Source organism: Thunnus maccoyii, chromosome 10 (assembly GCF_910596095.1).
Source record: "Thunnus maccoyii chromosome 10, fThuMac1.1, whole genome shotgun sequence".
Classification (NCBI taxonomy): Eukaryota; Metazoa; Chordata; class Actinopteri; order Scombriformes; family Scombridae; genus Thunnus; species Thunnus maccoyii.
In genome coordinates, this window is record NC_056542.1 from 28,842,331 (window position 1) to 28,870,160 (window position 27,830).

Consider the following 27,830-nt stretch of genomic DNA (forward strand, 5'->3'; position numbering starts at 1 on the left):
ATCATACAACAACCAGATTAAGTAGTTAAAAAAACAATACAGTATTTCTAAATAACTGATATTGGTTGTCATTACAACTTTTGTTGCGCCGATACACTACAAATCCCATGAACACCACCCGGAAGCAAACATCACGCTAGACAACGTGTGAGAAACTCACATGCCAGCTAGCTTGAAAAAGAGAGGGCGTCTACACTTGAAACTACATATCTCACGTACAGTCATACTGGGGAACCTTGAGGTAACTGTATGATATGTAATTTTTCTGAACATATTGTATAGACATATTTTATTTGTATTTTTGTTAAATAAACCGCCAATTAACGTAGCCAGCTAGGTCGCTAGCAGTTGGTGACATACTCGCAGGTCATGTCTCTGTTTGAAGAGTCAGCGTAAGTTAGCAACAAGCAAGACTGACTGACAGCCGTTGTCTGAAAGGTGCCTTATTGTTTTCTTCAGAAAATGTCTGCTGCAAAAGTTAAAATGCGGCAGAAGAAGATGAGAAACCAGCCGGCCAGTGTGCAGTATTCATCCACCTCTACCCCGAATGTGGAGAACGGAGGAAACACGGCGACCACCAGTAATGTTACTCTGTCTTTTCTGTTTAACGTTATGTAACATGACTTTTATGTCGGTCCTGCGATGCTGTATGTTCCCTCTTCACGGCGGCTCTTTCTGTCCATAACCTCCTCTCCTCTTGCAGCTGCATTGTCAGAATTTCACAGAGGTCAGCAGTTTTCATTCTGCACCGTCAGTCACTACAACATTTCCCTGACTGTATTTAATCCAGTTGGTAGTTAAGTTTCAACAACAAAAGCACCACCAGTATCATTGTCAGCTCTAATGTTACACCAAACATCCCTGAGAATGCAGGACAAGCAAGGAGAGAGTTTACCTTTAATATTGTTATGTATTACAGTGCTTTGATTTGATTTTAGAATATTTAGAATATTTTTCTGAAATTTGTCAAAACACAATATTTACTGCATTCTTATTTTTTCTTGTAAACTGACAAAATAATTATTTGTCCAAAGGTAGAGGTGGTGATGGTCAATCTGACCATCCATCAACAGAAAGGCCGAAGAGCTCTCACCATCAGGGTGGATGGGTCCGCGGGCACCACAAAGATGGTGGAGGCTACGCCAAGGAGATGCCCAAATACATTACTGGTAAAGACATTGGCCTACTCCTACAGACACATACTGAAAATGACTCACTTGACATACTTGCACAGCCAGTGTGATGACAGTTAAAAGTTCAGTGCCTCCACCCCTCTCTTCTGCTCCCAACTTTCCAGCTGGAGCTTTTGCCAGGGCCAGGGCAGCAGAGGTTAGTGCCATGCTGAAAGCAGTCACCAAGACAACGGGCAGCTGCCATGTGTTCGGAGCCCTGCCCAAACACATGAGGAGACGAGCCATGAGCCACAACACCAAGCGTCTTCCTCGCAGGCTGAGAGAAGTTGCCAACAGAATGGTAACATTCAGGATGACTTTCCTTTTAGCATCGTCATGCTGTTTTCAGTCTTTGTTATTCACTGAATGCCTCAATGAAGAAGTGTGCTCCTTAAACACACTCCACACACACTGAAATATCACTGTCACATTCTCATGATCCGTGACATTTCTGTTGTCTTCCCCCTCCAGCGAGAGAAGAGCCTCCAGGCCGGCTCCAAGAAGAAGAAGGAACAGGCGAAGAGCAAGAGCCGCAAGGCCCGCCGCCGGCACGGAAATCTGCTGCTGGAGTTCAACCGCCGCCAGAGAAAGAATGTGTGGCTGGAGACGCACATTTGGCACGCAAAGCGCTTCCACATGGTGAAAAAGTGGGGCTACTGCCTCGGGGACAGACCCACATACAAATGCTATCGTCCCTGCTACAGAGCCATGAGCAGCCATTGCCTTCTGCAGGTATAGACCCTCACAGAATGGAAATGTTTTTTTGTGTGTTTTCTTTATTTCACTCATTTAGGATGTAATTAAGGCAATATCACTGTAAGTAAAATCAGCGTAACCCCTCTGGTTCTGTCCACTCAGGACCTTTCTTACTACTGCTGCATCGAGCTACAGGGAGAGGAACACAAGCTGCTGGCTTCTCTGTCACAGCTGACTAGCAAGGAGGCCGGTGAGAACGAGCCCTACCTCAACCACAAATACAGTTTTAGATTTCTGATTTTGTTTTCAGTGATAAAAGTTCCTGAGTTTAGTTTGAATAGTTGGAGTAATATATAGTGTGTATGTGTTTGCAGGTCCTACATTCGCTGCAGCACTGTGTCTGTCAGGGCGACGACAGGGCAGTGTGGTGGTATACAGAGCGGGACAGTACCCCTCACAGCCCCTGGGCCCTGTCACCTTCCTCTGGAGACCCCGAACACAGGGCTCGACTCACAGGCAGCTGTGGATTTGGGCTCATCCCACTCTGAAACAGGTACGTTGAGTTGTAGATGGTTGTTTGGTTGGTGACTAAAGCAAAAGCTTATATATTATCGAGATGGACAATCTTAATATACAAAAAATAAATAAGTTTTGTAGTGAAAGGTTAAATTATAGTAGGGCTGACATTTGCCGTTAAGAGAGAGGGGGGTCAGCAGGAATGTTAACTCCAGAAACTGTGTGCTCCTTCCAGGACCTTCTCCCTGAGCTACAAAGTGTGTGCCAGTGTTGCGAGGCCGTAGTTCCTCCAGTTGTGCCGGTTGTGAAGCCTGCAGAGGTTGTCCCCACCGTAGAATCAGAGCCAAAGCCTGAAAAGACCCCTGAGACAAAGCAGATAACTGGTACTAAGAGGAAGCGGAGCCGTAAGGATGCCAATGGACCCCCAGCCAAGAAGATCCTGGGAGATGGAACCAGATCTCCCACCACACCAGTTACCTGGAAGTCCAACTCAACTGGAATAGTTATAAAGTTTGTGTAGTTTCTAAATTTGATTAAAATTCAGATAGAGAACATTGTGGCTTGGATGAAGAATTTTTACTGGAAATGGTGACGTGAATTCTTAAATTTGCTAATTTTGTATTTCACTTGTGGATCTGTTGCAGTGATCTCACAATGGAGATCGTACGCTATCGTCTGATTGGACCACAGTCCCATTCTGTGCTGGCAGAAACATTGGAAGCTGCTACGGACTGTGATGTAAGAATTATGGTGTTATCGTATCAGAAGTTTAGAGCCTCTGAAATATATTTGCATTTAACATTGAATAACTATGTTTTATGTTTTTGCTTCTTTAAGGAAATGAACAAATCCCAGCCCTCTTCCCTCTGGTGGCCTGAGCACTGCAAAGATGAGAGCAAGATGATTCTACATCAACAACAAGCTGATGTCTTTAATATACTGAAAGGTTTATTTTTTCCTCTTTCTGTGTTAAATATATATATATATATATATATATATTTCGTCTCCTAGTACTTCCTGTTGCCATTTGGTTCTGTGTGTTTGTGTGTGGGCGTGTATCTAACCATGACTGTGTAATTCATCCAGGCATCTATTCAACTGGAGAGCTCCCCCCTGGCACAGTGCTGGGACTGACTGTAGATGACCCCAGGCTGACTTTACCAACAAAGAAGGTTAAAGCTTTGCCCTGTGTAAAGCAGGCACAAGGTAAAATCTGACCTACCAGACAAACAGTGCAGGAGTGGGCAGTTAGTTTACAGATACAGTTGGTTCTCAGGACTGAGACCATACTCTTGTTATATAATACTGTGTTTTCTAATGTAGTTATATGTACTTACAAGGAACAAGTTGTACTGTACGTGTACGTCATACATTGTGCAGACTCGATTTAATCGTTGTTTTCATATATAACAGAGGGACCTTGACCATAAAATAAGAGATAGCTGAAGTTGAGCCCAGAATGAGTCTGTTGTTTCTGGTCCTGAGGCTGTTTCACTGAGTACACATCTGGTTCTGTGCTCCAGGGGGGGCTCTGCTTGGCCATGCAGATGTTCCAGGTTCGAATCCTGGCAGGACCCTGTACTCCAAAAACACCCTCAGTGACAGACAACAGCTGATTCACTGATTTTGAGGTGGAACATAGAGATAATAAGGGTTACTTTCAAATTGGGCCTCATTTCCAGTTTTTAAAAATCTGTCAATCCCGTCACTGCCAAGCTTTTCTCATTTTGCACATCTCTAGTTTACAATAACATAGTTTCACTGGTTGCTAATATTTTTGCTGTGCTGGCATGATATCAATAGTATAATAGTTAGGTGGGAAACAGGATTTCATTGCTTCATCTCAAAAGGAATCTTGTATTTTGCCAACTGGAACACCCATATCCAAAACCATGCATAAGAGACCGCTTGTTAGTATTTGCAAGTAGCCTGCTCAGTATCTGCAGCCATAACGGCCAAAATAATAAAGCCTACATTGAAAATAACCAGGGTTATTTATCCTCACACTTTGGTGTCACTAGTTTCATGAGAGATGTTCACAGGTTTTTTTTTTATTTTCTTAACAGAGCTGCTCACTGGCTGACACACACTGGGGCTTAATAACTTTACAACGTCATGCTTTCCTGCATATTAAATGGCTTTGCAACCTCACTGGCTGCTAGTATTTGTAAATTACTCATGCCATTTATTTTTATTCTTCACATGAGAGGAGTTCAGGCCTTCGAGGCCTATTTCATGTAAGAGGTTTACAGAGTTATATGGTTAATGTTGTAAAACCTGGAACAAGTCTTTTTATAGTAAACCTGATTTTTTTTTTTTTTATCATTATTATTTTTTATAATAGGCCCCAGGATGATTTGTAGAGTAAAGTCTGTTTTTCCAGCTTTTTATTTGCAGAGTGTTTACCCACTATTCAACGAAATCAGGATCAATCTTTATATTGGACCTGATTAATGGAAAAAATTTTAAGGAAAAAAAAGAGACTTGTATTGATTTTCCAATTCTGGAAACTGTCACAATTTCCTAATTCACCAAACGAGTATGGTCAAAGCCAAAGATCAACTAGCATCTCTGTAAAGAACATCTGCTCATTTAAAGGAGCTGCACTATCTTTACGTTGTACATGAAAAAAACTATTAGGATCATTTCAAATTAAAATATTTAGTATTGTGAGCTTTAGTACTCATTTGAAAGCCTACGCAAACTCTGAGAATAACAGAAGGGACTGAACAGCATCGGCCTCATATGGGCCAATTACTATTGTGAAACCCAGTAAACATGGGTGATGTCCTGCTTTGTTCCATTATGTATTGTATTCAGAGTATGCAAGTATCAACAAGCTGAAAGTCACCATGTCTTCATAAATTTGCATCATATATAAATGAGGGACTGTTACAGCATGGTCCTGTTTCCACAGCAGAATGCATTTTATTAATCAGCGATCAATTCACTGCTCATTTAGATGATTGCCTAGTTTAGATAAATGAGAGGATTGGCTGTGTGGCAAATTTTTCTCCTGACTCATGTTTTCTTAGAGGCTTAAGACATATAACATTGACGCTGATCATACAGGAGCATTCTGTGTTTGTGCTGTGTTTCATTCAGAGGTGGACGAGGAGAAGAGGAGGGAGCTGATGTTGCGAGGTGTACCGGAACACTGCTGTCAGAGTTTCCTGTGGGAGCAGTCTGTCCGCAACAATGTCACTGATAACAAAATATCAGAGCAGGTATCACAACATGGAATTCTCAGTTATTGATATTCTTAACACTTTATGTGCCTTATTTACTGACCTTCTCCTTTCTAACATCTTACATTAAAGGGAAACTTTGTGTTTAAGTGACAAATAGGGACAACAATTTTTGAAATAGGTCCAGTATTGAGCGAGAGCGCTTCAGCCAGCAGTCACGAAACAGACTGCAATGTAATCCTTTGGGGCAATAGCACCCTGTTAACGTACATCCACTAAAAGTGCATGTTTTTGACACTGACAGGCTCAGATTATGTGTCTGACTCAATTTGAAAAATTGTTGTCACTCATTGGATGCAAAATGATGGGAAAATAGGGTCCAGGGTGAAAAATCCCCAAGTTTCCCTTTAAATCTCTATTTCTGAAAGGACAGATAAGCTCCGACGTTCTTACCTCTAGCATTTTCTACTCCTCACAGGAGCTGAACCGTATGAGGAGCGAGGTCTTGGTTCCTGGATCCAGGCTGAACCCCACTCCCCTGCAGGGCCGAGTCCCCGTCCTGCTGGTTCACCAGCCTGGCAAGCAGGTGGGACACGAGATGAGCTCCTGGGGTGCTGGATGGGACCTGCTGCTTCCTAAAGGCTGGGGCATGGCCTTCTGGGTCCCACTGGTAGGTAGCGTGGACAGCCATGTTATTTGGTTGCATTTGATTGAGCTTTATTATCTGTTCACTGTCATTCAAATGTTGAAAAAGTTCAAATGAAGATCTGGATAATATGGATTTTATTAAACAAAAATGTAGGTTTCTATTTCATATTTTAGTGTGTGTGTGCCGTTACAAGACAGTGAACGTTAGAATGGAAAAGTCTTTGTTGTTGATGTTTTCAGTATTTGGTTGCCTTGTCCATGTTTTGGGGCAATTCCATTTTGTTTGGACAAGCACTGTGAAAATGTTAAATGTACCTTGAAATTTAAAGGCAGGCTGGAAGCCCTCAGGTCTGCTTTATTTTGTCAAGCCTAAAATCCAATGTTTCTCATTCCTGCCTTATTTCTTCCTCTGCTAGGTGTACAGAGGAGTCCGCATTGGTGGGCTAAATATGAGTCTGAAACACTCTCAGAATAAAGGAGCCCCCCACTTCCCCCATGATTACCCAGACTGCCCTGCAGGCGTTTGTTTTCAGGGGGAGCAGGAGGCTGAGCTCCTGGACAAGTTCAAAAGGTCAGCTAATGCCTGAGCAGGAAAGGAACCAAAAAAGTAATGTTGTGTGTGTGATCATTATTATCAGAAACGTATCTGCCTCTCCTTGCTAAGAATTGTTTCCCGTCACATCTTGTGCTGCCAAAACATTTGTGTATCTTGTGAAATTATTTTGGCATGTAACTAGTATGTCAGCCCACTGATAGAAAACAGAGTCCTGAGAACTTGCCTAGAATAATAAAGGTCAATTATACTGACGGAGATGATGTTTCTACAATACATTTTAATTAACGATCGGAAAACTTAAAAAATACCCTTTTTAACTGTGAGGGGAAAATGTTTTCAGTTAAGTAAACATTAAGTAAGGTGATAATGAGACTATGTTGGAACTAAAGATACTTTGTCCTGGTTTCAGTTACTGTAAGACTGTACAATCGCCTGCCAGAAAAATATGATATTCACTAGCCTACACCCTAAGTAAGTAGTGAGGTTGTCAGTGGATTAGAGGTTTTGATAAAGAAAAGCACTCCACAGCTCTGACCCCAGTTAATTTCCATTATGCAGATCGTTCCCGCCATGCAGATGAGATGATAACAAGGCTGCGTGCTGCTCATCCCCTACTATCCGCTGCTCAGCAGTCAGAATGTGTTACATAAATTGACAGGGTTGCCCCAACAGTTTGACAAGGGTTTGACCTTCTGACCTTTTCTGTAGGCGTCCGCCCGCCAAAAGGACCAATTACATTAAACATGGCAGTCTGGCTCCGTTCTGTTGCCCGTGGCAACAGCTGGCCGAGGAGTGGGAGCTCATCGTGCGGGAAGGAGGAGAGGAGAGAAAAGGAGACAGCCGGACTCAAAGCACAACCGAGGCTGACGCAGCGATGGAGGTGACATCACATCAAGATGTCACTGTGACGAAGCCTCCGAGCCGCTTCACTGTTCTGAGGTAAATGTTTGTTTTTGCTTCTTTTGTTTTTTATTTGTGATTTATACTGATGATTTTTTAATTTTTTATCCCCTCTCTTATAGTATTGTGAAAATAAGCTTGTATCAGAAGTGACTCAAAACATGCCAAGGTCCCTGCAGACATTTAACATTCTGCACATCTAAATCACACTTCTAACAATATTAATGCAGTTGACTTTTAAAGGTCCCCTGAGCAGAAATGTGCAGTTTTTGTGCTCCAATCATCACTTACTTCTTGGCTGTTTTTTATTAAGAGACCCCAGCGCTGCTTTTGACAGGCTTGATGCATGGCTCTTCTCCAGTCTACCTCCCTTTCATCATAATGTCCCTGATGAGAATACCCAAAGTACATCCAGCCTTAAATTGCTGCAATACATCATGGAGATTAGTAGAGGGGAAGAGTTGCATCTATTCTCATAAAACCATCACACAAGCTTTGAGTAATGACTGACTTTATGAGAAAAAAATTGGATTGATTCACTCTCTATTGGCTGCCTTTTGTTTTCAGCATTAAAAATTAAAAAACGTTCTTCAACAAAATTGTATATCTCGCGGGGCGCTCAGGGCCAATGAAAATGCAACTTTTTCTTTGAATATTAATCAACTATTATAAATGGGTCTTGGTTATTTACTTCCTAGGAACAGAAAGTCTGTGAAGCTGCTCTCCGGTTGGTGCAAACCCTCTACATCTAAAGGTCAAAGGCCGTGCCGTGTCGGGGAGGTGCCACCTCTCAACCGCTCAGCTAAGATGTCGTTTCTCGCTTCCCATGAGATGACTGTGGTGTGGGTGCGTCTGACGCTGCTGTCGAAGGGAAAACCAGAGCTCCACGCCATTGTGTGTGTGCCAACCGCAGAGGACCTGAAGCTCCTGAACAAAGAGCCTGGCAGTAGCGGCCCCCAGGAGCCGCCCCACAGAGACCACTTTAAAAGCAGAATTAAACGTTGTAAGAAGGGCTCCAAAAAACCTGTTGCCTCCTCTCAATCTTCTGATAAAACTGAGGGTAAAGGGTTAGACCCTCCCTCTGCCTCCGACCCAAACCCCACTACATCTGAAGAAACCAAATCATGCTCCTCGCCTTCCTCTGATCTTGTGTTTGGGCTGTGGCCGGATCCCCTGCCGAGCGTCAGCTCTCACTGCTCCCGGGTGACACTAGGCTGGGTCACTCAGGGTGACTTCTCCCTGTCCGCAGGCTGTGGGGAAGCTCTGGGGTTAGTCAGTGTTGCCGGTCTCCTTAACACCCTCCTTAACCAGCCGATGGAACACAGAGGAACGGTGCTGCTGCGCAACCCGACATCTCTCCAGTATCGCTTTGCTAAAATCAACATAGAGGTCTGATTGAAACATCTGAGTGTATGCAGAACACATTGAATTCTAGATTAATGGAGAAAGGTCAACTGTTTTTGTCCTGTAGAAACCTGAAGTTACATGCAATCAAGTGATGCTTCTTTCACCAAGTGAGCTGACAGGAACCCTGTGCCTCGATTTTTTTTTTTTTTTTAACCTTTTATTTATTCTTTTTTTTATTGATAGTTACCTCCTTGGATTGTGCCATCATCTTATTCACCATGTTGGCTGAAGACTTAATGACATGCATGGGGCGTGACTACAAGCTACCTGATGTTGTGTTTAAAAGATAATTTTAAGTTGTGTATATTTTACTGTGGGAAGAGACATTCTCATTGTTTCAGTTGAATATGAAATATGGTTGTCTTCAGCATTGAAGAGCTTTTGTTTGAATATAAGCTAATAAAATACCCATACTGCATCAACTGAACTTGTATTACACAGTATGGCCTGTCCGTTATATGTAAATGCATTGAACAACCGATACTTTAACATTCATTCTTTTTATAGTTACACTGGCATGAGCACTGGTTTCCCACACATCCCAAAATGTGTAGGTGGCAGATAAGAGTTTTGTTGCTTGGCAACACTAAAGTTTGGTAGCAGTTCAGTATGTAGTCTGAGGTTTATTTGAGGTAAAGATGGGTGGGCAGGCTGTACATTAGTGTTTTTCAGACAAGTTCTATTACTAACTCCTTGGGAACAGGTATCAGAGTGATGCATCAATGCTCAGTTATTTTAAGACAAAGTAAACTTTAGACAGTTACGTGAGCAACTTTAACTAATGAGAGAAGGTTTATATAACTGCAGGTACTACTTAACTATTATTTCAAATTAAATGACTTCACATCAACTCAGATTAACAGGACACATGTACAAGTTGCCTGGTGATCTTTGAACTTCCCCCACCATTAGGGGGCAGTAGTACACCTTTTTTGCTGTGTGACATGAACTTTCCAGACTGTTGAAACATTATATTTTATCCTTGTTTATTGACAACTGAACGCACATAGACCCATTTATTCAATTGATTCACATAATACACATAATATTTTGCAAGGCATTTGTCATCGTGGCCTCCTGGACTTAGGAGGACTTAATTAAACTTTGCTATTAAGGCATTTGGTGTTGCGCTTTGATCCTGAGGTGTTTCATCTCATTTTGAATATGTTTTTCTGATCAGGTTATTGATAAACCTGCCGGAAAAACTTTAAACACAAGAGGATACAGAAATATTTCTAGGATAAGTGGAGCTGTTTAATGAGATGTACTGTTCATTCTTGTCATATAACACCTATATGGCCACCAATACTGGCACTTAGGTGGCACTGGTTTGAGTTGATGCTTACCATTTCATTTTTATAAATAGAGCAATATTGAAGTACCCAGGAAGAGGCATGTACACACACACAAATCCACAAAAATACAGTCCTAACAGATGGAGCTGGTCCTATGAATCGTCTGTTTGGCCAGCTCTGTTGCACATGAGTTTGGCTGCCAGCGATCCGTATGTCAGAGTCTTTGCCTCAGGCTGCACTTTGTCAGTGTGCCTCCTCCCTGTGAACATGGACAGCAGAGCTCATTAGATGGACCCTGCTGCCAGGGCTGCAGACATTAGCTGTCAGATAAATCCAGGGTCAGTGGCAGCAGATTCATACTGTCACTGCCTGCTAATCAATGCACTATATTCAATACAAATAGGTCAACATGCAACACACTGTATTGTGAGGAGAGCTGATTAAAAGTTGATCCAAAACATACCAGGAATCTTATCCATTGCAATAAAATTGCGATCCTGTTGCTTTATTTTTGGCCTGTTTCGGGCTATGAGGAAAACTCCAAGGAAAGACAGAAGACAACTGGAAAAAAAAGAAACAGGGAGGATTGACAGCATTTTACAGTTAATATCACATTCAATGAGCTGCATTTACTGGTGTGTTGTTGAATGCTCACCCAAAAAGGAACATGAAAATGTTCAGTAAAGCCAAGCCTTCAAATTCCTGGTAAAATACTATCCCTGCAAAATGAAAAAGCACATTTAAAATGAAATTCACTCCTCACAGAATAATACAACATGCAGATTATTTCTAGTGCTTTGTTTGTTTGTGAAACCTAGACCTGCAAACCTTGAATACACATTACACTGGGATGATGAGAGGAAAGAGTTTTATTATTAACTGAAGTGTGTCGTTCATACTGTATTGTATTGTTGCTACAATATGAGTATTGTACTGTGCAGGATCACTGATTACCCCTCAGAATATCCAATATAAAACAATTTCCTCTGAGTGACCAGGGACAATTGGCAAAGAACACTTTGTATCTCACTTTTTCTCTGCTCACATGTTCACTCGGCTGTCCACGAGTCTGCTGCTGTGACCACCGCTGGGTCAGGACCAAAACAATAATTTTCTTCAATGTGAAACAAAACTAATCTTAAAGCAGAAGTCCACCCCCGGATGTTCTTATACTGCCAGATATAATACATCAGCAATTTGTTGTTCAATGCAGTCAATTGTGGGTTATATGCGTAGGCGGAGAGAGCAATAGTAATACCAAGAACAATATCAGAGCAGGAAATTTTCAGAAAAGGTGAGAAATACTCAAAACCACCACATGCCTTGTAGCTTTGCCTTCTCCATGATGGATTTCTCCCTGTATGATTATGGGACATCAGTGCTAAATTGTGGAGGCAAGCTGTTGCTCTTTTGTTAAAAGAGATTGACGCCAAAAGCTGAAGTTTACAGCTCATTTTTCGGACTGATGGAATATTTTCTGCTGTTACACTCCACTGAAGCTGTACTGGAAACAGCTTGAAATGACGTTACATCACAGGCAGTTGGGGAAATTCTCCTCAAGAAAAATTGCAAACAAGAAAATGGATTTTGTAATGTAAGGTTGACCCACTGTCAAAAAATTTATTTTAAAGCTTGTTTTTCCTTTGAGACAAAAATGCTTCTGAGAAAACTTTTCTCGATTCTTTTCAGATTGAACAAGGAACACTGTTACTGACAGGATAATAAAGACTTGACCTGACAGAATACACATGCCATAAATACTGTTGGGCTTCTGCTGATTGATTGATTGACTGATTGATTGATATATTTTTTTTGACAATTTCATTTTAAAAACACCAGCTCTGCCAGGGCATTGAGTGCTTACATAAAAGGAAAAGTCAGGATTACACAAACCCTTAGGTTTATTTCCATCATGGTCCATTTGGGGATGGGGAGTGTGCAGGGGAGTCAAGTGGGCAGATCTGACATGGCAACACTGACACCAAAACATTAATAATAATAAAAAAGCAGTAATACAAAACAATGCAATACAGTCATCACCGGTGCCTACACTGTCACTCAGCAAGTTATTCACTGTATTAACAACTTCAGTCTACCTCAGTGCTTTGTTAGACAGTGTCTGGCCCTACTCGCCACTCAGTTAATAAAACGAATTCAAACTCTGTGCATCAGAAATAGCTACATCAATATATGAACATTACTTCACAGCCTCCTCAATAGATTATATACAAGTCTAGAGCTATACATAATAATTAAAATAAATAAGCTACATCAATACAAAACCAAAGACATCCTATTATCAGACACAATATCCTACTGTAAAAAACCTCGCAGCCAGTTCTTAAGTGCAGGCTTGAAACCTCCCAAGCTGTTGATGATTTTAAGATTTCCTAGCAATCTATTCCACAGACTTACTGCCATGTACAGAAACGTTTCCTTCCCCAGGTTATTCTTATACCTGGGAGGTGTTTTTAAGGTACGAAGTTAGGCCATTGTACCATGAACAGCAGGCATAGTCAAAATAAGGCTGTGCAAGAGCCAGTGCCAAGGTCACCATTGCTTTCTTGTCCAGAAATTTTGAAATACTTTGATTGACCTTGGTGAGCACCTTTTCAGCGTGTCCCATTCCTGACATATGGCTATCCAGCACACAGTCAAGGTAACTGACTGACTCCTTAGCTGCAAACACAACAACATTAAAAGCAGGGGACCTTTTCAATGAACAAGGACTCCTAAGTGGTTCACATATACAGGAGTGAATCACCATCTTGACCGTACATTATGTTAAACTGTGTTGCTTAAGAAATCGATTTCAATAATTGCAGTGAGTTTTGCAGAGAGTGAGATGGGTTTAAATATTATCCTTTATACAATTCTTAAAGGATAAGGCTGGCGTTGCTCTATATTTTTCTGTCAAAAAAACAAACGTGTTAGTCTCTCAATACTTTCTGACTTCCTTACCCTGTCTGTGGCCTTCAGTCGTAAGAAGTACATCTTGAAAAAATGATACATATATAGTTTCATTTTTTTAAAATAGGCTCATTACTTTCCTAAAACAGCTGGCCACTGTGGTTTTTAGCAAACATTACTCAAATAGGAGAAAATAGTGCATTTGTTGGAGACTATTTTCAGCTGCAGATTAATACTGCTCTAGAGAGGATTGAAATGAAGAAACATGTCATCCAGTTCAACAGTGTGGCTCTATAGCTATATGGATGGCAATTTGTCAGACTGTCCAAACTGAAATATCTCAACAACTATTGAATAGAATATCATAATCTGAAATTCAGAACAGATATCCAAGGTGCCCAGAGGATGAAACCTAATCATACCGATGATCCACTTTTCATCTGGTGCCTATAGCAGGTCAAAGTTTTCACTTAACCAGTGAAAGAATCTCAACCTCTACTGGGTAGATTGGCACAAAATTTGGTATAGACATTTAAGGTTCCCAGACAGGGAATCCTGTAATGACTTGATCATCTGACTTTTCCTTTAGTGCCACCATGAGGTTGATATTTGAGGTTTTTACTGAAATATCTCTGCAACTTTTGAAAGGGTTGCCATAACATTAGATACAGACGTTCATGTTCCCCTCAGGATAAATAATGACTTTGGTGATCATGAATGAATGTTCATTTAGTGCCATCATGAGGTCCAAATTTCACTTTGTCCAGTACTTTGGTTTATGACCAAATACCTGCTAAACTAATGACATTCCCATCAGCCTCAGCTGTACTTTGTGGTCAGCGCTAATAAGCAAATGTTAGCATGCTAACACACTAAACTCAGGTGAGCTTGGTAAACATACCCACTAAACATCAGCATGTTAGCATTGTCATTGTGAGCATACAAGCATGCTGACATTAGTGTTTAGCTCAAAGCACTGCTGTTATGTTGCCTTTTAGTCTTGTCAATTTTTTCTAAAACAACTGGGCACTGTAGTTTTTAGCAAACACTCAAACAAATTAATTAAGCATTTGTCAGGACTATTTTTAGCTGCAGAATTTTACACATTTGTGCATTAGTGTGTATTTGTGGCAGGACGGTGTGTGTGGAGTTTGCTCATGTTCATGGTAATAAAGATACATGTCTGTCATAGTTGTTTTTAATATTTTTTGGACAAAAATGGAGGATTATGGCACAGAGAAATTAGATATATCAGGCTTTAGATACACAGAGAAGACTTGTTGGTGGCATCGGTTCATTGATTTTTGTCTTTTCATGGGATTTGTTGACAATAAGAAAAAAATAAAATATCGCCAGCCATATCCTTCAAACAGGAAGACAGAATGCAGTGATTAACCCACAGAGAGTTACAGCTCTATGGATGACATACCTGCAACGATGGCACTTGCGGTGAAAAACACAAAGTTGATAGGAACCACCTCTGTGGCATCAAACATTTTCATTGCCTGATTGAGAAATCTGTGGAGAAAGAAGAAGATTGGAGGGGTGCAGTGAATACAATGACCTTGTTTACAGAGACACTACATAGTAGCGTATTCATCCATCATAATACTCAGGTGTGCTGCAAGTACAATGTCACCATGTCCAATATATTTTTTTCTCTCCTGTTTGTTCAGGAACTGGAAAGCCAAAATTGCATCTAGCCTGTGGCGAACATGAAGGATTTGAGCAATAAAAATAGGCTGAAAGAGAAAAAAGAAGGTACACAGAAGTAGATAAGGAAAACCTTGACTAACTTGATCTGGAAGGCGCAGGAGGCAACCATGACGACAAGCATGACGTAGAAGATGGGGTAGATGAGCTGCAGCTGGCCTTTTATCGACTCTGTGATCATTCCTGACACAGCTTTGACTGATATGACTGTTAGAGAGGCTGCAGCAACACAGAGGATCACTTCAGCATTTAGTTATACAACTTACAGCAATAAAGAACTTCCTCATTGGTTCATGCTGATTTGTGGGGGTGGTTAATTGTCTCCTAGTGAGTTAAGAGTGAATTATTTTCTTCCATAGTGCTCTACACAGCTATTTACAGAACTGATAACTGAACACAGGTTCATTTTTGGTAGCCAGGCAACAAAGCAACCTCTGAACGCCTAAAATGGTTTAATCCATAACCTTTGCACTTAATCAGACAACTTCTACCTCATACCGAGCAAGGCCACCAGCAGCATCACAATGACGATGTGCTTCACATTCCTCCTCTTGTACAGATAGAGCAGGATGCAAAAGATGACGACCTCTATAACCTGTTGAGAGAGGGGAGAGAGGGAGGGGGGAGAGATTGAAATGAATTGCTGGTCTTTAATGAGAAGGGCCTGGGGCTGTCCTTGTGAGTCCAATAGCATTCAGCTGTTCAAGGACCGCTGATATAACACCACAGAGCTCTAATGAATGGAGAATGAGAATAGAGTACAAAACTAGAATTGAGGAAAAAAGGGCAAGCTGACCTTTAAATGTCTCTCAAAGCCATCCCTGTGCCTCGGTAAATATGTTAAATAACAAGCTAATGTCAAGATTTCATTAGTCTTTTTTGCCCATAATCAAATGGATTTAAAAAGACCTGGGTCATTTGTGATAGATATACCACTTAACACTACGTGCACACACACACACACACACACACACACACACATACACATACACACACTGAATGACACAAAAACAGCTGAATAGTCTGAGTCTTTCCAGATGAAATCATTGGATAATAGTATGACCTTAGCAAAATAATGAGAAGGCAGTGATGGATATTTCATTTTCCTCTGATTAATCACCATCTAGAGTTAATCCCATACTTGTCGGGGGCTGTTTGTCTGTGGGCTGATGAGTATTCACAAAGCATTGCCTGGAATGGAAAACAGCATACCCTTTTACACACCATCAATCACTGCAGCCAAAGGCAGCAGGACTATCTCAATTTGAAAACATCTGCCAGCCTATCTATCCATCTGTATTTTCCAAATATCTTCTTGAACATTTCTCTTTTTTTTCACGAAATAGCTCCTTTTTTTTGTCTTAGAGTGTGTTTGCATCTGTTCAGCAAATAGGACTAGATCCAGGAGTGGAATGTGAAATATGGTTGAGAGAAATGCTGTGCCCTGAATGATGATGGCAGGGCAAACGTTCACCATTTAGACCACTGGCTAGCACCCCTGGTGAGCTGCTAGCTGTTAGCCTTTTAGGTCCAGGTTTGATGGCTTATGTGCAGATTATCGATTGTTCTGCAAACAGTAGAGGGGATATTTAGGATTTAGAAGGAGATTTGGTGGGATGAGATGCAGTTTTATGTGTGTTTCATCAAAATTATTTCATTTTTTGCACGGTTACTACTAGTATTGGATTCTACTATATTATAATGAGTCCCAGTTATTTTGTAAATATGTTTTACTGGCATAAAAGATATAAAAGGAAAATATTTATACATGTACAGAATATAGTGTTTGAAAGCAGAAATGCAATAGGCTGCAGAGTCTAGGTGGCATTCAAAACTTGTAGTTTCCTGAATAACAGATCACAGGTGTCATACATTCTAGTACCCAGCGGTGCTTCTCTGTATGCTTTACTCTTGAATTACATAAAGGACTGTATTTCTACGAGTGAAGTTTAACCTGAGAGGTGGGAAACACAGAGCTCCCTGTCTCTCTGCTGCTATCATGGGAGAGTTGGCATCAATGGAAACGCTGCGACCTTCTACTACAGAAATCCTCCTTTAAAAACATCTAAGGTGTGTTTTTCTACCAAGACTAGTATTAACAGTTAGAGCTGCTTGCATTTACATTTTTGTGATGAGCAGGTTTTGGGAAAAACACTTTGTTTCAGCTCTGTATCAGATCCATCTCTATGGTAACAGCTGTGTTTATGCCCTCCCTGCCTGAGGCGAAATTAGAGCGGGAGAGCATATGGGTGAGTGTTAATGCACTTGTAAACCATGAGGTCGGTGCAGTATTTTTTAATACTGAGTGCAAAAACATAGACAATCTTAGTTTTAACAGACATGTTCACCACTCCAGAATCTCCATGAATCATGATAGCAGCATGGAGAGCCGTGCTCATCCATGACCCAGAATTATATGCAGAACCTGGGAGCAAAGATTACTTCATTATTCCAGGTCACGCTATCAATCAACTCTTTTAATAAAATGTAATACTACTACCTCGTAGGTCTTTGTCTCTCTTGCCCTAAGTTTGGGATAAGCTAACTAATGGCAGAACAGGAGCTGATATGTATACAGTGTCTTGTTTGAGGACACGTCAGTGGTGTGCTGACATTTAGACATACAAACATTAGCTCCAAGAAAACAAGAACATGCTTATACATACAGTATATATTAGACTCAGGCAGGAGGGTTACATACAAGGTAAAGCAGGAAGTGCCAGCTGATGGTATAGTACTGGACCAGATGGGCAGTGATGTGTGTAGAATTGTGGGGGGCAAAGGTCACCAGAACGTACGTTCCAGTTATTGCCAGGGTGCCACCTGAAGAGAGAGAGAGGGAGAGAGAGAGAGAGTGGTGAGACTGTAGATTTTTATATTGGTTTGACAGATGTGTTGACTTCACATGAACCATCTAGCTCACCTTACACTGCAACTACTACTACTGGTAATAGTTACCATCCTGCCTCTACTGTCTCTCAGAGCTGTCACTGTAATTGTTTTCTGCATTGTCATTAATTAATTAACAAAAAACTTTATCTCAAACTTGCAAACTAGAAAAGTTAAAAAACAAGTGTTTTGGTCAATACTTCTGCCGGTTCTTGACAATGGTGATGTCATTCATCTCATTCCTTGAACTAATGCACCCCCGTCTCACAGTGACATACATTTCATTATGGGTGACAGATATACTACTCATCAGTGTATGTTATAGCAAAAATATCAACTAGACATTTTTATCCTATAGGCATGAAGAACATATGCTTTTATAAAGCCTAAACCTCAATCAGAACAAACAGAGCTTGCTCACATTCATTTCCCTCTTTTATGAATAATCCCTGATTTATGAATAAAAGATTCATAAATCAAATGAATAAAACATTCATACAATTAAATGTTTCCAATATGTGGCCAATAATGTCACTGAAAAATTATTAGAAAAGGAAGAAAAACTGAATTGTAAATTATTTATCCAGCAAACTAACAACAATGCAGAGCTGTGTGGTACTGATATGAATTTCCAGTCTAGCAGTTGTAATAATCATCATTATGACGACTATAATGATCATGTCATTTTGCAGCAGACTCTATAAATTGTTATGAGAAACGACAGCTTTTCATAAAACAATATAATAGGATGGGCTCATTGAATACACTGCACCTTCTCTTTCCACTGCCAGAAACACAGAGCAATAAGACATTTTAACTAGTGAATAATATGTTTGATTTTTATCTCAGACAGAGGAGACATTTTGGAGTTTGACTGTTTTCAGACTGAGAAAATCTGTGAAGTCAGTTTGATATATCTGAACTCTTGGATGTCACCTCTTAACTCAAAGCAGCAGTCATATGTCCTCAAGTGCTATGATCCCGAGTGAGTGTTTGCTTACCAACAATGTCAGAGGCTCGCACTGTCTCCTTGAGGAAAACCACAGATATGACAGCGCTGGCTGGGGAGAGAAAATATATTCCTGTTAGTTTAACGGCCAATAGAACCATGCTGCACGTACCATTCTGTCCAATAGAATATAAACTCATATAAACTCAGTTTTATCTCCAATTGATTACATTTAACACAGGCTAGACACCATATAATTAAACTTTAGATTGGAATCAACATCCTCTCTGTTATCACACACTGTAACACATCACAATCAATTCTTGTCCATTGAAGATAAAAACATAATTTCTGTTCAGCCATTTTTCATAACCTCATATTCTGAATTGATTTATTTTCTGATGCAACACGTCAGTTTAATCACAAGCAAGGTCAGATACTTGACTGAACAATGACTTGATAAAAATAGCAATTACATTAATAGTGTTGCAAACAAATTAAATAGCTATGGCTGTTTATACTGTTAATTGGATGAGGAATGATCAAGTTTTATGATATAGTTTACAACATGAGAATATCGCTGCAATCTCTCACACATATTGTATGTACAAACAAATGATACACACACACACACACACACACACACACACACACACACACACACACACACACACAATCACCCGGTCATGCACATGTGCATACAGTGATATTATACTGTATAAATACATGTCCACATAAATAGATACATGTACACATAATACACATTCAACTCTTGACATGCTTTATATTGATCCGCATGATAACATCTGTCAGTTGTGTAGATGAATGATTCTCATTAGGACTTCATAACACCAGCATCAAATTACAGCAAAATGCTATTCCATGTCACATTTTTCATGAACCCATTCATCAATATCGCTGTCAAAAACTGCGACGCTGAAAAGCAATCAGTTTCACACGAGCTAAGCCTCAGATTAGTCTTCTTAATGTTTCCCTGGGATAGGCACTGAACCGAGAGAGACGAATAAACATACAGCATTTGGCTGTCACAGAGATGGATTTCAAGAGAGGCAGATTTGCACACAAACACAAAGGCATGTCGATAAACAGGCAGATACACAGATGGACGGCCACACACGAACAGATAGTGAAAAGACAGACAGACAGACAAGGAGGCAAAAAGATTTACAAGTGACAGCAGCCTGACAGCCACAGACAGGGGGTCAACACTTAACACCACTACTGTGTAGCTGATTTTACATCCATTTCTGGAGTTATGTTGTCATATATTCCACCAATATTTCAGCAGAGACAGCTGTGGCAGCTGTGTTTGCTGGGAGAATTTGGACACAACTGAACGGAATCACTGCCAGCCAAACAGATGAGTGTGCATGTGGTGGCACGCAGACAGAGAGACTAATTGAATGGAAAAATTGCTGGAAAATACCAAAAAAAACAAAACAAAACAAACAAAATAGACAGACAGACAGTTTGAGTTTGGGCACAGGCTCTGCCACCATCATAAGTAGATTAGCTACAGAGCATAAACAGCTCAATATGTCAGAGATAGACAGTGTGTCACACATGGGGTTACTGTGGTTTCAAAGCATGACAGACAGGGTCTCGACATGCATGTTAAACACTGACTGTACGGCACAATGGCAGATTTATTTGCAAATGTTACAACCAGAAGGTTGATGTTAGGTGCCACTAATAAACCCAAGCCATGAAAAGCTTTACTATGAACACTAATTAAAGTTGAATTGAAGCAAAATTGGTTATAAATATATAGCAAAATCACAGCGATAGTGTGTTTCAGAGGACACAAGGCATAAATGTGTAATACAAGGCATAAATGTGCATGATGCCGCGGGGACAGGACCGTCAAATTGGAAGTTTATAAAGACTCTCGTAGGTATTCAGATGAAACAGTCAGTTGTTAAATATTTCATACAGCGAGCATGTTCGCATACACATTTAGGACTCCTTCTTTGCCTCTGGGACCAGCTGGATCTAACAAGTAACCATAGCAACTCCATACAAAGTGAGATTCACACGGCTTGATAAAATGAGAAATGTGGCAACAGGAACCTCTGGGGTACATCGTTCTGTCACAGCTCTTGTGTGTGCGTGTTTATGGAGGTGTATGTGTGTGCATCAGATCAGTACTGCCCGTCTACGTGCTCCTTCTCAGATGTCTAGTACTGGGAACCTCCCTGTGGGAAAACACACCATGTCAAACATTCTTTCACTACACGGATCTAACATCGGATGAAAGCAGCGAAAGCCAAGAAAAGCTCAAATGTAAGAACTGTTACCACATTGCAAGTATTGTATGTTCTCAATGTCACAAATGACAAAAGTAGTGACTTTAGAAAGCTTGTCTTGTCTTGAAGACAGTATCGACAGTATCAATATTCTGAGAAAACAGAGCATTGAGCCAGACTTTATGAAACCTTTCAACATTAGATGAAGTGCTAGTGTTTTTTCAGATGGAATATAAGATGTTATAAAACCCCCAATTTATATAAATTGATAAAAACTGACTGCTAAAACAACACATCATCAATTGTACAGTGCAGCAGGTCTGACATCCGTGAGCTGATACAGTGTATGAATCAGGTTTCTGTTTATGTCCACCATGCCAGCCTCCCTCCTCTTACGCATGTGATGACATGGTATCTAAACAGAGAGAACTAATGCTCTGTTCCATAGAACAGCATTTGGAATAGTGTTGTCATTCCTAATAGAAAGTGGTGGGCTCTGTGGATGGGGACAGAACTAATTGCTCTCCATAGAGTATCAGAGTGCCAGTATGACATGCAGGGACAGGCATGTGACAGCAGCATCATCATTTCTCCTGATCTCGTTCCTCTCCTCCTCTGCTTCTGCTCTCCACTCTGTATATACAGATGGGTGACAAGTTAAAGGAAAAACAAACATAAATAGTTACATAACTGTAAGGTATTGGACCACGACATGCTGCCAGAACAGCTTCAATGTGCCTTGGCATTGATTCTACAAGTCTCTGAACTCTACTGGAGGGATGAACACCATTCTTCAAAAGATATTCCCTCATTTGGTGTTTTGATGATGGTGGTGGAGAGCGCTGTCTAACACGCCAGTCCAAGATCTCCCATAGGTCTTCAACTGGGTTGAGTGGACCCAAACCATGCCAGCAAAATGCCCCCCACAGCATAACAGCCACCAGATCCCCTCACTGTAGGGGTCAAGCATTTAGACCTGCACTGGATTTTCCTTTAATTTGTCACCTGTCTGTATCTCTGCCTGTTGTCCTATTTTATTCATATCCTTATTCTCCTTGTATCTCCTCTCTTCTCCTCTCCTCCCTTCTCAACATTCAACCTCATTTCTCCTCTTCAAACCACTAGCCTTCCTCTTGTTTACTCACCCAAGGCCTCCAGCTGTCTGTCTGCCCACCCCCATCCCGAGCCTTCACACAGCTCTAAGAAAAGAGGCACAACAGCACTGCAGGAGGGGTGTGTGTTAGCATAAGGAGCATCTCTGGTTGATAAAATCCTCAAGACCTGGGTGTTTACACACGACTACAGTTATGCACGCATCGGTGTGTGCGTGTTTGCTCATTTGCATGCAGTGTGAGTCAGCGTGAGGTGAGAGGTGGAGTCACGATGACAAACAGCAGCCCGCACGTTCTCCCCTCAGCTCCACTTGTTAGCTCTGAGAAGGACAGACTGTGTCATTGCTGCAGACATCTTCCTCTCCTTTCCCTCCTTCCCTTCCTTTCACCTCCTCATCTCTGGCTTCATTAATTCCCCAAGATGCTCTTTCAAGACACACTTCAGCTGCACATTATTCATGCACACTCCAGTGCAACACAAGTATCTAGCAATCAATGGTCTTTATAAGGATAATAATGATAGTAAAATGGAAATGAGCACAGTATTTGTCAATACCTGTGGCTTTTGAAGAGAGTCACAATTATGTCAGCTTTACACACAGTGACATAATGACTCAAAAGGGTAAAGTGTTCAAGTCCTGTAATTGTGGTAAGAGCATTCTAGAAAGTAATTGCTCACTGAAGCGAGTACAACACTGTTCCACACTAAAACTAAAATGAACATAGGGTGCAGCCTTCTTAACGAGATTTGTGGTTTCGTTCAGTGCTTTATTCAAACCATTCATCCACTTGTGAGACGTGACTATAGGAAAATCGTTTGCAGCGTCGGGGTAATAGCTGTCATTAATATCCATGACTCACAACCACCTCCGGCGTGGTGAGTGATGGGTGGCAGGAGGTAAGAAGTGAACCTGTTCAATATTTAACCTGTGTTTGGAGTGTTTGCACTGAGCAGCTGCTAGCTGTAGCAACCAGGCAGGCTTTGTTTTGATTGGCTAATGAATCCAGCTTTGTTCACGCCGTAAAAATAAGAATTTTTTGGAGTGGGTTGTTGGATTTATAATGTCAGAAGTAATTGGACTTCCTGAATCACATATAAAGTTTGAAGAATAGAACTGCATGCATTTGTCCTCTGGTTCCAAGTCCTGTATGTGGATGACCATTGCTACAACAAGGTCTTGGGTCTAATGTTGATAATGTTGTTGCGACAACAGCAACACTTGGAAGTTTCTTTTTAAATCCCTTTTTATATAAGCGTGAGATACTCTGCTGAATGAGGTAAAGACCTAACAGCCTTGCCAGTGCAGCTAGATGTGTAGTCATAACATACGGGATGGAAATAGCACTACTGTACCAGGTGCAGAACTCTATGTGATTAATACAATTTATTTCCATGTCACGTTGTCTGAACTTGGTCTTTATTCACCAAAAGAATTCTGCCGTTCTCCACCTCCAATATTATAATGCATCTGAGTGAATATATCTTCATCAGTCATTCCATATTTTTTTAGATTTCACAAGAAAAAGTAAAACATCAGCATCATCATGCTTGGCATGATGACATCTGTTTATGACAAGATCAGAAGAAAAAGAGCAGACCTCACATGACAATGCTTTCCGTTGTTCCCTGAGGAAGCAACCTTTCCTCTTGCCTTCACGCATGGATAATGTATGAGGGGGGGAAAAAAAGGTCACACGTACCTATGACAGACACACAGCCCAGCGGGGCTATGAGCGATGCTGGGGCAAAGCCGTAGGCAGCAAAGTTCCCCAGTTCCCCGATACCCATGAGTATCACACCGCACCACCATAGCGCAGAGGTGTAGTAGGGCTTGGAGCCGCGCTGAGACTGACGGACATGGGCATATTTCTGTCAGAGAGAGAAGGAAGAGGAGCCTGAGGCATCAGTCAGATTAAGTGGATCCAATAACTGGAGAGCTGCACAAGACAAACTCAAACATCCACTACACAGATTCATAATTTAACAGCCTTACACACCCAAATATATCAAACACTTGAAAAATAAGGTGCAATTTAAGAGATAATACAGCATTACAAAGGCTGTCACACAATTCTTAACACAGTATAACATTCTCTGCTGATTAGCATTTCACTTCAGAAGAGGCATGACACCTATTAAGCGAATCAATGAGGTGGGAAGCTGTACAAGGCAAACCTAAATGTATACTTCATAATCATTAACAATTCTATCTCTGCAAGCTCACACTTCCTAATAAACAATGGTTAATAGCCTTTACCACCACTTTGTCACATTTAGTTGAAGCTGTCATGGCCTCTTAAAATTTGTCTTACACATCCGCCATGCAGCTGCCACGAGTTACTGTAACTGCATTAAAAGAGTTTTTGCATTTGCTAAACAGAGCGTAACTGAGCAACAGACTGGTATTATCTGACTCACTCTGTGGAGAAAAAAATATTTTAGATAGATTAGATTATTTTAGACCTCAGTCATGAAAGCGTCTCAGTCTGGTAGATGCTACATACAATGTATGCTTATAGTTAATGAATATATTCGATCTCTAAATGACTTGGATTGATTATTTACTGGTAAACAGCCTTAAAAATGGTTGCTAACACTTAACTTGAAATAGGACTGATAAGGCATCAGGAGGGCATTATAAGCACAGTGTTAGAGAATAATTAGTATTATAATTATAGGCAATCCAGATGCAAATTGGGCTTGTACCGTATTGCTAATCACAATGTTAAATTAATGATAACGTACAAAGTCATTTCTGCTGTTTGCTGCACGTTGCCTGCTGTGAACATGTCAGGAGATCACATAGTCAGTGCCTAAATGTATGCAAAATAAAATCCTGCCGCACACAAAGAGTTTGCTAGAGAGAGGGCAAACTGACAGGAGAAAGGCAGTCTGGCAATACTTAGAGAGAGGAAAAATGAGTCTTAACAGGCATTAAGTGCCCGCTGTGTGCTGAGTGTCTGCTGTACAGCTGGATTCCGGCGCTTCCTACCTGTATGTTGAGTGAAACGCTGATGAGGACATTCCCACATATAGAGATGATGATTCCCACAAGATAAGTCTGTGGAAACAAACAATAAACAGACAGAAGATTAGGTGATGCTCCACTTGTCACACAACAACTCAAAACACCCCATAATACTCCCTGTAAGTCTTCCCTCCAGCTGTCACATTTGTCATTTCCATGACAACCCCAGATAGCGTTGTTCCATTGGTGTTCTGTTCAAAGGCACTAGTGTGTGTGTGTGTGTGTGTGTGTGTGTGTGTGTGTGTGTGTGTGTGCTCCTGCGGAGCCAGGGCATCTAAGGTTTAATGATATGAAACTCTTAATTTTCACACATGTACATCCAACAAACAGCAACAAACACAAACCCAGACATTTAACAGAAACATACACAAAGACTCCCTCAGCCTCTTAACTCTCCCACGATATACGACACCTCACACAGGTGTGGATGCAGGTTGGTACATGAGTTTAGACACACAGACACCTGGTCACTAAACATGTGCATGGCTGCGGGTATGGAACTAGGTCAATGTAGATGGCATTTTTGGTAGAAAATGGTAATGTGGGCAAGATCGAGGCATCACAGAAGAATATTATACAAAGACTAAGAGTCTACAAACTACAGTCTACAGCCATGTGGCTCTGTGAGGCTTCACATAGGCAGTGCTTCAGGCTAAATGCTAATGTCAGCATGCTAACATGCTTGCAATGACAACATGCTGATGTTTAGAAGATAATGTCTACTAAGATGTTCACCATCTTAGTTTAGTGTGTCAGCATGCTAGCATTCACTAATTAGCACTAAACACAGAGTACAGCTGAGAGTGATGGGACTGTCATTGGTTTCACAGGTATTTGGTCATAAACCAAAGTATTGGACAAGTTAAGACTTTGACCTGATGATAGTGTTAGATGAAATGTTAAGGGATCATCAAAGTTATTACAATTCATCCTCAGGGCATGGCAGATATCGATACCAACTTTCATGGAAATACATCCAATAGCTGTCAAAACATTTTACTAATAATTAAAAATGTCAACCTGGTGGTGGGGCTAGAGAAAACATCAGGGAATCACCAAAGTCATTAGGCTTCCTTCTTTGGGGGCCATGAATGTTTGTATAAAACTTAATTTTAATTAATCCAATAATTGTTGAGATATTTCAATCTGGACCAAAGTGGTTGACTGACATTTCCATCTCTATCACATCACTAGCATGGCAAAAAATCACACAGAAACCTCTTGATTCAAAAAAATGGTCACATATCAAAACATATAGCCATTTCTATTATCCTACTTTTGGCAACTTACACAGGGTCACAAGACTATTCAAATGCTATGGAAAGATAATATAGACATATTTTGTTGCCAACTGTAAGTAGAAAAGCATAATTGGTGTATAAGTGATGGAAAGAGAAACAGGATCCATTTGCTTAAAGCGTTTCAAGGGATATGCTGGGCTGCTTTCCCCCATATGCTTGGAAAATTATTGCCAAGAGGAAATTTAATTTTAGGTCATAAACATACCGGTGGCTGTGGGCGGACAAAGTTTACAAAGAAATGAAAGCGCGCCGTGGGGGTGGAATGTGAATGATGAAAACCTAAAGAAAGAAACTCAATCGCTGTAAAAGAAGTAACAGCAGCCCAGCTCATCCAAGTATTTATCCTTTGAAAGAATATTATGAGAGAGATGGAGGGTGTAGAGGAGAGAGAAAGGGGACATACAGTGATGGGAGTTTAAAGATGAAAAACAAAGGATAGGCTTAGGATCAGCTAAGCAAAAGACAGAAAGAGAGAGGAGTAAGCTGCAGAATGAGAAGGAGGAAGAAATGCATAGTATGTGTTTAAAAGAGAAATGGAAAAGAGGACACAAATACTAGAGCCAAAAACTGAAAGAGTGTTAATGTTCAGGTTCAGCGGTCCATCTTGTGAGATAAGACAGGCAGTGGGTTATTGTCAGTAATGTCCATCTGATATTGTTGACAACAAGATAACAGCATTGTGGTCAAATGATACCAAAATGAATGGAGTGTAAATTAATTTCTCTGGTCTCTGAACACAACAGCTGGTCACTATCACACAATCCAGAGGTGGTCTATCGCTCTGTCAGAGCACATTATTAAACATCTTCAGTGAAAATATGAACGATCTCTTCACAGCACTGTGGGGGGAGAGCTGTCATTATAGCTTACTCTTGAAGTCATTAAGCAAAAGCCAAAGCCCATTCTTCAGACAAGGAAAATGGCCATAACCCTCTGCTCTTTCTGTCAGCCTCAGAAACTACTGGGAACACAGTTTAACAACCTTTCTTTTAATGAGACCAGCAATCAAACAGGAAGGGTCTCATCTTCAGGTTTGCTTTATTGCAAGAGCAAAATATGAGATTGAGACTGTCTGGGTGAGATCTTGCATCAATGATTTTACATCTTAGATGTAAGACTGTTATTTGTATAAATCTTTAATACCATATGTTCCTTAATAAATAACACCAGCCAAAAGTAACATTTAGTTATATAAATAAAACATTTGCAGAGAGAATAAACATTCATTTTCATAAGCTACACACACCATGAGATGTTTCTTTACTCCTCCACTCACAAATTG

The 27,830-nt window shown here is 40.7% G+C and overlaps 2 protein-coding genes across 2 annotated transcripts in view; one reads left to right on the plus strand and one right to left on the minus strand.

Moving 5' to 3' along the window:
• Positions 1-9,505, plus strand: pop1 (POP1 homolog, ribonuclease P/MRP subunit). The gene is made up of 16 exons (XM_042423714.1): positions 1-241; positions 460-580; positions 1,035-1,169; positions 1,298-1,473; positions 1,644-1,904; positions 2,031-2,118; positions 2,243-2,421; positions 2,620-2,894; positions 3,029-3,122; positions 3,222-3,330; positions 3,471-3,590; positions 5,490-5,611; positions 6,051-6,242; positions 6,637-6,791; positions 7,485-7,715; positions 8,375-9,505. The coding sequence occupies exons 1-16, from the start codon at positions 161-163 to the stop codon at positions 9,069-9,071; spliced, it is 3,036 nt and encodes a 1,011-aa protein (XP_042279648.1). The 5' UTR covers positions 1-160; the 3' UTR covers positions 9,072-9,505.
• Positions 9,219-27,830, minus strand: part of LOC121905473 (NIPA-like protein 2) — a 25,162-nt gene continuing 6,550 nt past the window's right edge. The window contains exons 2-11 of the mRNA XM_042423715.1: positions 25,212-25,280; positions 23,920-24,088; positions 18,892-18,951; positions 17,703-17,824; positions 15,500-15,596; positions 15,085-15,220; positions 14,718-14,806; positions 11,034-11,097; positions 10,842-10,939; positions 9,219-10,637 (exon numbers count right to left, since the gene is read on the minus strand). Of these exons, the coding sequence (XP_042279649.1) occupies positions 10,531-10,637; positions 10,842-10,939; positions 11,034-11,097; positions 14,718-14,806; positions 15,085-15,220; positions 15,500-15,596; positions 17,703-17,824; positions 18,892-18,951; positions 23,920-24,088; positions 25,212-25,280 (1,011 nt within the window). The 3' untranslated portion in view covers positions 9,219-10,530. The remainder of the gene's footprint in view (positions 10,638-10,841; positions 10,940-11,033; positions 11,098-14,717; positions 14,807-15,084; positions 15,221-15,499; positions 15,597-17,702; positions 17,825-18,891; positions 18,952-23,919; positions 24,089-25,211; positions 25,281-27,830) is intronic.